Genomic DNA, 13394 nt, shown 5'->3' with positions numbered 1-13394 from the left:
CTACTATTGTTCGTGATGTTATCAGTTCTTTCTTTATACAAAAAGTGTAATTCTTCGGCAAGGTTTATTCTTCGTATATCCCGAGAAGTATTCACCAAGTGAAAGGAAATTCATCAAGGTACGTAAAAATGTTCCGCGATGTAAAATATTGAACACACGATTACCAAATTCTGTTATATTTAAAAATAAAAATAAAGAGTCAAACCAAGTAAATTATTTTATATAACGCTGGAAATTCTAATAAATTACCTGTGTTAACAATATTTCAATCCACAGATACAGAAATTGGAAAACTAGATGTATCAACTTGAAAAGTCAAGACTAAAATGCAGAGTTTCATAACTGAGTCAATAATTATTTTAAGTTAATAAAAATATAGAAACGAGTTCAACCGCGAAATCCTCAATACATTTTTTATTATGCTATTTGATAAAATATAATTTAGGCATTATATCATTTCAGATATCTTATTTTTACATTTAGATTAGAATTGCGTACAACGGCTTTAATGTGCACTAACAATAAATAAGCACAAGTTTTGCCAATAAAAAACGCTATAATATTTTATTAGTGTCAAGAAAAAAAGTAACAACTCGTTACATTTTGAGTAACGATAACGAGGTAATGAATTACTTTTACAAATCAATATCGGGTAACGATAACGAGTTATCGTTACCCGATATTGATTTGCAAAAGTTTTTTTATGAGATAACATTGCGAACCCTCATGCATATTTTATAGAAAGTTAGAGATAAAGATTCCAAAAAAACGCGGTAACAAAATTCAGTATAAAATTAGGTATTTGAGAAGAGAGAGGAAAGAGGAGGAGAAGAGGAGATAGAAGTTCTATTTGGTACTTGACTTGTATATTCCTAGTGAAACATAATTAGTAAACCGAGTTTCGGGACAAATAACGATAGCATCGCAAGAAACCATTGGGTGCATTCAGTACCACAACCGCTCACTGAACGCTCAGTGAGCTCTTATATCTGTATTTTTAGTTCTAACGGAATATGCCAATCAGATGCAAGAGCTCACTGAGCGCTCAGTGAGCGGTAGTAGTACTTAATGCACTCATTGAAGTAGTGGAAACTTTCAAAGAAGCCTGAGCAGTTACCAGAGAATAGCGAGAAATAAACGAGTTCTTCGAATTGAAGAAAGGATTCGGTTGAAGAAAGGACTTCTACACTATTGCTCAAAAGTATTTATCCATCTCAATTTTTGTACGTATCTTTTTTGTATGTCTAAATTCCGTTCCAATTCTATTACTGTACTCTTTTATTTATACGTTGCATGTATAGTATTGTATAAAGACCGTAACAACGCATAAGGATAGATTCCTGAGATCGCATTTTGAGATGAAAATCATACCAAGATGTAGAGGCTATAATAACTTTTTAATTATAAGCATTTACAGTTAACCGAATCACTTAAAGTTCATGTGGGTTCATTTGGCGGGTGTGGTTGGCTGACCACTACATTCGAAATATGTTCCGTTATAGTTAAAATTAGTGAAATTAAAATATTAATTTTTTAAATTTTATTCTTAACGTAACACTGTTGATTTTTATAGCAATTTAGTAAATACAATTTTTATGTCTTAACACGATTGAGAAAATAGTTGATGTTTTATAATCCTAGTTCTAACAATAGTCGAATATCTGTAGATTAATAATCTTATTCACTTTTTTTCAAATTATGAACAAAGAAAGTTCGATCAGTGTAAAATCCAAAATAATCTGAAATTTTGCATATGTTTAAAATACATAGACCTAATCGCAAAATAATTTTTTAGCTGCTAATATTTTATTATGAGAGTGGAAACACTCTGAAAATATTGCAACGCATTATTAGATTTTCTTGCATATTGAAACTGACTGTGAGCCATGTTAATTGAAGATATATATATAAATTTTTGTTGTCTTATTTATTTCTATTTGCCTCTTTTCCTTTAATTATTAGGTGTTAAACTTAATTCCTGCCATTTTTCGTCTCCAAAATTGATTTGTTTCGAAGGGAAGATGAATGAATACCTTAATCAAAGTAATTTCCTCCATTTTCTACTTTATTACTAATTAATAATACTTTATTAATAATACTTTGATTAAGGTATTTCCCTTCGAAACAAATCAATTTTGGAGACGAAAAACGGCAAGAATTAAATTTAACACCTAATAGTTATGTATTAATTTATTTGTATACTGGGTACCACGTTAATTACATCTTTTTTTGTCATTTATTATCATACTTTACTTTCACATATTCATTTTCACATTTTACAAATTTTATAAGACAGATATGTTTCTATTGAGAACAGACCCGATGAGAACGTGTACGTAGATTCGATATGGATTCAACGTAGATTGTTACGTGGATTCTACGTGAACAATCGAGTGACAGTGCACTCAAAAACGGTGTTAGAATCCATGTGGAAATCGAATCGATATTTCTAATCGATTTTTCCTACAAGATTGCTCGTAATATATATATATATATATATCTCCGCCTAAAAATTATTTATATTTAAAACTAAAAAATTTTATTTCTATTTTAATATAAAGTTGCTTCATACAAGATGTCTACAGCGATTTTGTCTGAAATTAGCTATTTAAATTGGGGTTTTGAAAAATATGTTTACTTTAGTAGTAGGATTCGAACCCGGGATCTCTGAATTATGAGTCTCTTGCGTAAAGCAGTAATCACACTACAGACTCCCGACTCTGACTCGACTTCTGACTCGGACTTCCGACTATCATTCTACTAAGCACAGCAAGACAGCAGCCGACTCTGACTGCCGACTCGAGAATAGAAATCACTCTATTCGATCGACTTTGAATCGGAAGTTAGGAATCAGAGTCGGGAGCCTGTAGTGTGATTACGTGCTGCGCTATTTCTTTAGTTGATAAATGTGTTACTTATTGTCCATATAACTTACAACCAGCATACTAATAATTGTATAAATATAATAAAAATGTTATAATTTAATAGATTTAATAAAATATAAACAATTTACATAGACAATTAAAGAAAACCTCCCTACTAAGAGATAGATGCCTAATATGAGATAGTTTCTGTGAGAGGTGTTCTACATGGATTACATAGAGTGAAAATCGACATGAATTTATCCACGTGAATTCCACATTACTATTTCCTATTTTTATTCATGTTAAATATCATCAATAATTCCACGTGGATTATATGTATTGAAATCTATATGGAAGTGCCTACGTAGAATCTACGTTGAAATTTTGAGGAAAATTTATTTCGATTTTTCAACGTTGCATTCAGATGGATATTATGTGAATAAATTTTTAACCCACTTAAAACACTTGGATTCCACGTGGATTTCACATACGTGCTCTCATCGAGAATTGTTTTCATTCTTATACACATATACGTATGTATATAGCTATATTTTTAAAATAGATATTTTTTGTTAGATTTAATAAAAATAAATAGAATACTAAAAAAATATGTATCTATTTATTGAATAACTCTTATATTATTTACAACTACAAAATAGATTATATGCAGTGTATAAGCTCGAGAGAGTTAAAAATATGAAATTTAATTAAATTTTAAGTTTTATGTATTCTATGATTCTTTCTCAAAATTTTTTGTGAATTGTAACGTGTTTATTTCTATGTTATCAAAATATCAAAATTTCAACGTGGGTTCTACGTAAACACTTCCATATAGATTTCAGTATGTATAATCCACGTGGAATTACTAATGAAATTTAACGGGAATAAAAATAGAAAATAGTAATGTGGAATTCACGTAAATAAATTCACATTACTATTTCCTATTTTTATTCCCGTTAAATTTCAGTAATTCCACGTGGATTATACGTACTGAAATATATATGGAAGTGTCTACGTAAAATCCACATTGATTTGAGGAAAATTATTTCAATTTGGCAACAAAATGTCAACATTGCATTCACGTAAATATTATGTGAATAAATTTTTAATCCACGTAGTCCACGTAAAACACGCGAATTCTACGTGGATTCCACATACATGTTCTCACCAGGGATCGGTTACTAAATGATTTAATACTAAATGATTTAATATTCATTATACTAATATGTCTTTGATCACATGGTACTTTAAAGTTAAATATAGACGATTTCCCGACAAATATCGGAAATAGAGACAGCTTCCAAAAGTCTTTACAATAACCTTTAAAAGTCTATCCCCTCTGGAGTTAACTTGATTATTATATTGTAGCGACATTGCAAACCGCAGATAACATATAGATGTAAAAAATTGAAATATTCCAAAAATATTCAAAACTATAATATAATAAATTAATTATTCATATAATTGTTAGACTATATGTTGCATTATTCATTAGGTGATTTCAATTCCCTAAACCTTATGCGCTAATAATGGACATACAAAAAAGGTGCATACAATATTTAAAAAACAGCTATGTGAGATGTAGGCAGTTGAGAGCAAATGCAGTTAGATTTAGCGTATATCTATTTCATACCTCAATGGTTAAATTATAACATTTATTATTACAATGAACGTTTCGACTTCTTTTTAAGTCATCTTCAGCATGTATATCCAGTTTATAATTACATAATTTAATTACTTAGTATATTGAGATAATTTACAATTCCAATGTTGAAATAACCTCCTTAATCAGTTAGGTGACTGTTAAGATCCAACCTGCCAAGTACAATAATTTAAAAACTCGATAATTATGGGTCACATAACTGATTAAGGAGGTTATTTCAACACTGGAATTTTTTTTTGTAAATTATCTCAACATACTACGTAATTAAATTATGTCATTATAAACTGGATATACATGCTAAAGACGACTTAAAAAGAAATCATTGTAATAATAAATGTTATAATTTAACCATTGAGGTATGAAATTATAGATATACGCTAAATCTAACTGTGTTTGCTCTCAACTGCCTACATCTCACATAGCTGTTGATTGATTTTGAGAGCCTCTGTTAAATCAAATTTATAATATTTAAAAAGCTATTGTATATTAAATTTTCTTTTTTAATAATTACTAATATTAGTATATTTTCTTCCTGGCCCAATCTCTGGATGGCTGTTATTAAAACATGAAATAAGCAGTGTTATGCTTTATTTTTAAAATCAGGTAAAAAAATAAATTTCATTTTAATATTTAAATAACAAATTGGATGTAAAAATTGTTGCAGAAGATGAATCAATCGGATAGATATGCATCGTTTAGTGAAACTGGCCTCGATGGTAATTTTGTCACAATATATTAAAAAAAATTTTTTTACAATGATTGAACTTATCAATTGGGACCCTCCCCCATTTCTCTTTCACTCCCCTCCCTCTATCTCTCGCTCAAGCCATCCCTCTACACTCCCTCCCCCTCCCCCTCTCTTTCCCCCTATCACTCTCCTCCCTCCCCTCCTCCCTCTTCTCTACCTGTCACCCTCTCTCTCCCTCTCACCCCCTCTCTCTCTCTCTCCCTCCGTTCCTCTCATTTCTTCCTTTCGCAATTGTCAAGACAAATATTAGTGCATTATGTCATTTATCCTGCTTTACGTAGACAATTACTTATAAATTCTGCTTGTGACTAAATATGCCTTTTTTTCTTCTTTCCTATCAAGCAATTAATAATTCTTCATAAATTGTTATATTTTAAATAAAAACAGTAAAATGTTACTTTTCAAATAAATATAATATTGTTAATTGTTTTAAATAAAAGAAATATATAAATATTGATTATTTGAATATTTTTAGGACCCGATCAAGTACTACTTACGGACGCAGATACCACGTGTAATGCCGATGGTAGAGTACGAATAAAGTTAGATAGCAATGAATCCAATTCATACCAACCCGTATCAATCCCTGGAGTTTTGACTAAAACAGCAAAGATTTACCCTGATCACATAGCGTTGGTGTCTAGACCTGATGTCAACGGCAAAAGAACCACGTATACTTTCCAGTATGTACAAAAAAGTTACAAAGCTATTGTTTCCTTTATCATCAGAACAAGGACAGTATTATTACAACAAGAGAAACTTGAGTCAAAAGTAAAACGAATAAATTGTAACACTCTTATATTAAAAAATATTATGTTATAAATAAAATACACAAACGTTGAGAGCAGATAGAAATTTATAATATAAAAAATGATAAAACATCTATCTCTGTCTTATAGTTCTGTATTTTGTTTATAGCGTTTTTTTTATGTAAGTGTTAGAACTTACCTGTGTTACTTTTGATCCCAGTCTCCTCTAGTATACGTATGTAGATATAATAAAACTTGAACAACTAATTTCTGCACAGTAAAAAACGTTTTGTATTTATGTTGAAACGAGTCCTTATTCAAATTTTTGTGATGAATTTTTAACATATCCAAGTTTTAATTTAACATAATGCGATTGTGTTATTTGAATATTTTGTGTTAAATTTAAATTTAACATTTCTCAGTGTTAAAATAATACACTAAGTATTATATAAGCGTATTCAGGCCTGTGATGGTCAAAGCTAGATCTTTTTTGCCTAAATAATTCCCAGTGTATTATCTATATCCTATATATGTACATGCATATATATATATATATATCATATTTTTGTAGTTATTCAAACTGCGCGCCGAAATATAGGATATAGATAATTCACTGGGAATTATTTAGGCAAAAAAGATCTAGCTTTGACTGCCATAGGCCTGAATACGTTTATATAATAATTATATAGTGTTTAATTCTTGTCGGTCCGAATAAAAAAATCTTATTATTGGTTAAAATAACACAATTTATAAGTAAGTAAACAAATAACGTAAAAATAATGTAGTTTTAAAGCATAAATTATAAGAATAAATGAATAAAATATTGATTTAATATATTATAAATGTTAATTTTATTGAAGAAATATGTTCTGTTCAATTAGTTACATATTTTATATGTAAAAAGATACAGATGTTTTGTGTTATTTCCTCTTTGTAACAGTAAATATCTGTTAAATATATGTATTGCGTTAAATATCATAGGCATCGTCTAAACTAAAAATGTAAAACTAGCATGTAATTTCAGTTAAATTTAACATTATAAATGTGTCAATTTAACATGTGTCAATTTAAAATTTGTTTTTAAATTGTGTCAAAGCATTACGCTTCTTGTGTTAATTTTTTACGTAATATCTGTGTTACTTTCTAACATATTCATCTTTCGTTAAATTATCACAAAAATTTGGGTGGACCGTTTGGGACATGTGAAATGTGATAAATTTAACACAAAAATTTGTACTGGGTACAAATATATTATAAATATAGGTATTGTTTTTGTTCAGATATATTCCTTCTCTGTTCTTTCCAGTCTAGTTTACAGGAAAATTCGATGAATTCAGCAATTACATTTACTGCGATAAGTGGTACAATCAATTTTGTACAATTTATACAATTTTGTTAATTTGTATTACAGAGAATACGAATCTACTGTAAGAATCGTCGCAAAAGCGTTTCTAAAGTTAGGTTTAGAGCGATATCACAGCGTCTGCATAATAGGATTCAATAGTCCCGAATGGTTCATTACCGAACTCGCGACTATATACGCTGGGTAAAAGAGTTTAATTGTTTGTACAACTATATAAATAAGCATCACGTACGATATAGTAATTTACATGCATATACATATTATCACAATATAAATATATTATTTATATAACTGTACGATAATTAAAAAGCGATATAAGCTTTTCTTATTTTTAAATAAATAGATAATCGTTTTTTTTTAGTGGAATCGCTACAGGGATTTATACCACAAATTCTCCGGAGGCATGCCAATATTGCGCTGAGCACAGTCGAGCAAATATAATAGTCGTTGAAGATGAAAAGCAATTGCTGAAAATCTTGCAAATAAAACACAATTTGCCTCACTTGAAAGCAATTGTTCAATATAATGGCATACCTACCGAAAAGGATATCTTAAGTGTAAATTGATTAGTATGCTTGTCTTATATCTTTTTATTTAGTATATGAAACATATTATTATTTATTTTTTCCCAGTGGGGCGATTTATTGGACATAGGTAAAAAAGAATCGGAGGATAAATTACTATCTGTGTTAGAAACGATAGGAGTAAATGAATGTTGTATTTTAGTATATACGGTAGGTCCAATTTATCACAGTTAATCATATTGCGATTGCTATAACGTATTTAATATATTGTTATTTAAATTTGTAATCGTTATAGTCGGGAACAGTCGGAAATCCAAAAGCTGTAATGTTAAACCATGATAATGTTCTGTTCAATCTACGGGCATTATTGTCAATGCTACGTTTAAAAGAAAAATCAGAGATTATAGTTAGCTATCTGCCACTGTCTCATATAGCAGCACAGGTAAAATATTCCAAATAGCATAATATATATTTTACGTATAGTAAATAAAAATTCGATCGTGAAATTACAATTAACACAAATTTTCGTATATAAATTACACACGATTGAAACACGGAACTTGTAACGTCGTTAACGTGACTTTTTTTGAGCAGTTGAAATCAGATCTTAACTATTGACTAATATTATTGATAATAAGTTTATCTGTAATTATGATTTGTAGGTTATAAAATTGATAAAAAACACGTTCCATTTTTCATATGTTAAGATTTTTGCAACTAAATTTTATATGCCCATTATTTTCATTATATCATTATTTTTTTGATACTAATTGTCCTTTGTCTTTATTAATTTGCATAATGAGATTATATAATATTTAATTCCAGCTAATTGACATCGTAATAAACATTATGTTAGCGAGCACAGTATACTTTGCGGACTCAAGTGCATTAAAGGGTACGTTAATAAATACGTTACTTGTTGCACAACCAACTTTTTTCATAGGGGTGCCCAGAGTATGGGAAAAGATATACGAAAAAATGCAAGAGAAAGCGCATAGTAACGGCGTAATAAAAACCTGGATTGCTAAATGGGCAAAAGCACAAGCTTTTCATTATTACACGAATAAAATAAATGGCATAGATTATAAACATTGGGGCTACGTTTTTGCTAAATGGCTTGTTTTCGATAAAGTCAAGGCAGCATTAGGTTTAAACAAGTGTCACAACTTCGTTACCGCAGCAGCACCCTTGAATACCGATATTAAAAAATATTTCCTAAGTTTAGACATGCCTCTATTAGAGGCATATGGAATGTCTGAATGTGGAGCTCATGCAATAATTGACATTAACAAATACAGGTAAATTATATTTACTTTTATTCTTTATATTGAATTTTCGAAGATATTTATGTTTAAAATATTTTGTTTACAATAAATTGTATTCCAATTTGTTAGCATGGATGGTGTAGAAAGAACTTTACCCGGACTATGTACAAAATTAGACAATATAGATGAACACGGCGAGGGAGAGATTTGTATGAGTGGACGACATATATTTATGGGTTACTTAAATGCACCAGAAAAAACCGAAGAAGCCAAAGATAAAAATGGTTGGTTACATAGTGGTGATCTTGGCAAATTAGATTCAAATGGGAAATTGTTTATTACTGGTAAGTATTTGTTTTACACCTATTCCCTTATGGAAAAAAACTATTAATAAATAGTAAAATGGCCAATAGTAATTTGGCTAATAGTTGGCCAATAGTTACTGTTGGCCAATAGTTACTGTTGATTAATAGTTACTGTTAGCCAATAGTTACTGTTGGCCAATAGTTACTGTTGGTCAATAGTTACTGTTGATCAATAAAAAGGAGTAGAGTATATATTGTACACAAATTTTCGAAGGTTTCGCGCGACTACTCGAGGATTATTTTTGTTTATATGTTTTCTTATATATTTTTCTATGTTTTCTATGTTTTCTTATGTATTTTTCTTCGTAAAAATGAAAAATAATCATTATAATAACGCCAGACCTAAAGAAAAATTGGTACATTGATATAAAGGTGAATAAAAGCCTTATTCGCATCGTTATAAAAAAATCACTGTTAGTTAAGGTTTTAATAATTTATTTGTGAAAAAATTAATTCCAAATTGGATCAAATGCGAACAATTGCACCATAAAACGTAAATTAGAATATATTTTTCGTTATAACATTTATCATCTTGGTACCGTTTCCCCCATTCCATCATGCGTTGTGTATCTCATATAACAAATGTTATAATGAAAAATATAATCTAATTAACGTTTTATGGTACAATACTATGCGTGTTTGATCCAATTTGGAATTAATTTCATAAATAAATACTTAAAACATAACTGACAGTAATTTCATAATGATGCATAAATGATTTTTATTTACTTTACTTACTTTATTTATGTATCAATTTTTCCTTGAATCTGGAGTTATTATAATAATTATTTTCAGGATCTCCGAAGTTCAAACTATTGGAGTCATAACAGTAACTATTGGAGCCTCAATAGTAACTGCTGGAGTCTCAGTAATAACTACTGGAGTCTCAGTAGTAACTACTGGAACACCAATAGTAACTATTGATTCTTAATAGTATTTTTCCGTAAGGGTAACACTCATTACATAATAATACTTATTAAAAATAATGGTTTATGCAAATTTATGATGTATATATAATATACACGGTACGCGATAAAGATTGTAACAACGCTTACATTCTTGAGATTATTTTGAGACGAAAATCTCAATACCAAAACGACGAGGTTGTAATAGTTTTTGAGTCATAAGCATTTAAAGTTAGCAAATCATACCGTTTAAAGTCTGCGCTTTCAGATATGGTTGACATTTTTTATTGTATCACGCCTAAACGTACGAACTTTAGATATATTCGCTAACTTTAAATGTAATTAAAAAACCATTATAAAGTTTTAATATTTTGATATTGTGATTTGTGTTTTAATTATCTCAGGAATACACCTTTAAGCATTGTTACGGTTTTAACCGAACACATATCTATGTTTTATGCATTCGCAGGTAGAATAAAAGATCTTATAATCACAAGCGGAGGGGAAAATGTGACATCGTATAATATAGAACAATCGATATTATCGGAATTACCATATTTAAGTAATGCTATGGTAATTGGAGATCGTAGGAAATATTTAACGGTCCTTATCACGCTTAAGGTACAATTCGAGAAAATAAAAGAATATAAACTTAAAATTATAAATGTTTAAATAATACGTTTTCTTCAGAGTAAAATGAATGAAAAGACTGGCGCGCCGTTGGATACGCTGGCGCCAGATGTATTAAAATGGGCACATTCTATTGATAGTAGTGCTAAAACAGTTACAGAAGTCATAAACTCCCGCGATACAGCCGTAAGTCTTAAAAGAGACTCATAATATTATTTAATACAGTATAATAAAGAAAAATTTATTTCTCAAGTCTGAATCGAGCAAACAAATATGAATAAACAACTCTTATAGTAACAATTTACTGCATTAGTTAAATATTGGTATTGAAACGTATTCAAACAATATTGGATTAATGCTGATTGTGAATCAATATTGTGCTACTAAATTTATTTTAATACAAATAACATTGCCAGTTCGGCAGAATTTGTATCTGTTAGTTTGATCTGCATGTTTAAATATTACAAGATGTCTCTTGATCTTTTAGATATATGAAGAAATCGACAAGGCAATTAAAAGAGCAAATATGCAAGCCATAAGTAAAGCTCAAAGAGTACAGAAATTCGAAATTCTTCCTCATGATTTTTCGATTCCAACTGGCGAATTGGGGCCCACGTTAAAGCTTAAAAGGAACGTCGTCCAAACGATGTATGCTGATTTGATAGATAAAATGTATGAATAAAACTATGCACTACACAATATCAACATCGACTAACAATAACATAATATCAATGTTATAATTTTATATTCAACAATATACAGTGCAACTCCGTTGATCATGCTGGGGACAAGATAGTTCCTGTACCAAGTAAATCAAATAATAGAAGTTCTGTACTTTATTCCTGAACTTTCTCCTATATCAATACTTTTAATACCAATAATAAGAATGAAGTCGAACACATTGAGCTCCTATTATCCAAACTATAATAACGTATACACCATAGTTTGGAGCTCAGCTAAATTCGTATATTTGGAACAGAGATACGAACTGATTCATACAAATAGAATAAAAAGACGAATTCTATTGTAAATATAATATAACATATGTTAGGGTGCATCTAGAAATCTAGATTATCAAGCCGAACGTTGAAGCAAACATTTCAAAAATAACGCAACAATACTAGATACATAGCTTTGGGTTACTCTCTTCGAATGGAAAATTAAACAGGGATTTACAACTTTCTACATTTATTTTTTTGATAATGAAGTCTTCCATAGAGAAGGGGGGTGGAACCCACATTTTCCGCTTTGCAAAGTCATTAGCGAGTTCAAGCCGGCAAAGCGGCTAAACATGCTTACCGAGCGAATGAGCATGATTGGTTCTTATCAGATGAATTCATAATCACTCATGTTTAATTGCTCGGCGTGCAGGCCTACACTGTAAGAAATTTCTGTTGTAAACTTCCAAAAGTATTGGATGTTTTTATCCAACAAAAATGTGTTGTAAATTTAAACAGTATTATATTGTAAAATTACAATAACATTTTGTGGTAAAGTATATGCAAATCTCTAATACGCATGCGCGGCACATCAGTTTTGTAAATTCACAACAAATTTCTATTGTAAATTTACAAATATTATGAAATCACAGCAAAACGTTATATGGTTTGTAAATTTACTGCACATTTTTATCATAAGGATATTGTAAATTCACAAACATTTCTAACTGTGTAGGCACTTTTCCGACTTGAACTCATCCAATAACTTTGACCTTTTTATTAAGTTCTTTATCTATATCGTACTTGATATCTCATTTTTAAGTTTCAAAAGTAGAAAAATTTTAAGTGTTTTATTTCAGAAAGTAGGAGAATCCGTAACGTGATTCAAAGGGTATATGAGACTCAGACTATGTTTATTTTAATCGTGTATAAAACGTAATTAAAGATTTAATCTTTTTACAATCACCAATTAGGTGGTTACTGTATACTGTCATAATAAAAACCCTACACTGTTAGAAATGTTCTTAAATTTCATTAACTTTTAATGTACATTGGTGAATAAAGTTTAATTTCTCTGTAACTGAAAGGACTATTAATGCACATGTTAATGAGATTTAAATTTACAGTAACTGAAAAATTAAGTGTAATGAAATTTAATATACTTTTCATTTACGGATATAAATGACATTTAATTAATCGTAATTGAAATAACTATTAATGTATATATTAATGAAATTTAATGTACTTTTACATTTACGAATATTAATAATATTTTAATTAAGCCTAATACTATTAACGCTTAACGTTTAATACGTTTACGTTTCTTACATGTCTTTAACATAAATTACTTTTCAGTTACAGATCTCGTACTTTTCATTA

General features: G+C 29.4%; 1 protein-coding gene across 3 annotated transcripts; it reads left to right on the top strand.

Moving 5' to 3' along the window:
• Positions 1 to 12700, top strand: LOC108769607 (very long-chain-fatty-acid--CoA ligase bubblegum-like). 3 transcript variants are annotated; one of them, XM_018520648.1, is made up of 12 exons: positions 1 to 118; positions 5192 to 5243; positions 5751 to 5958; positions 7436 to 7570; positions 7749 to 7944; positions 8020 to 8121; positions 8207 to 8353; positions 8737 to 9209; positions 9306 to 9520; positions 10916 to 11067; positions 11137 to 11262; positions 11564 to 12700. In XM_018520648.1, exons 2-12 carry the CDS (start codon positions 5195 to 5197, stop codon positions 11756 to 11758), a joined length of 1998 nt encoding a protein of 665 aa, XP_018376150.1. In that variant the 5' UTR covers positions 1 to 118; positions 5192 to 5194; the 3' UTR covers positions 11759 to 12700. The 3 variants fall into 3 exon arrangements, with proteins under 3 accessions (XP_018376150.1, XP_018376152.1, XP_018376151.1); XM_018520649.1 differs by lacking the exon at positions 1 to 118 and adding an exon at positions 1128 to 1201; XM_018520650.1 differs by lacking the exon at positions 7436 to 7570.
• Positions 12701 to 13394: the final 694 nt, after the last annotated feature.

Source organism: Trachymyrmex cornetzi, unplaced genomic scaffold (assembly GCF_001594075.2).
Source record: "Trachymyrmex cornetzi isolate Tcor2-1 unplaced genomic scaffold, Tcor1.1 scaffold92, whole genome shotgun sequence".
NCBI classification, from domain to species: Eukaryota; Metazoa; Arthropoda; class Insecta; order Hymenoptera; family Formicidae; genus Trachymyrmex; species Trachymyrmex cornetzi.
The sequence above is the reverse complement of the archived record's forward strand: the minus strand, read 5'-3'. Positions and strand labels throughout refer to the sequence as shown.

Bases quoted from the DNA above. Each gene is read 5' to 3' on its own strand.
- LOC108769607 (XM_018520648.1), top strand. From the start codon at position 5,195: ATGAATCAATCGGATAGATATGCATCGTTTAGTGAAACTGGCCTCGAT. The intron at 7,571-7,748 runs GTAAAAGAGTTT...GTTTTTTTTTAG, and splicing joins CTCGCGACTATATACGCTGG to TGGAATCGCTACAGGGATTT. The intron at 8,354-8,736 runs GTAAAATATTCC...ATTTAATTCCAG, and splicing joins TGTCTCATATAGCAGCACAG to CTAATTGACATCGTAATAAA.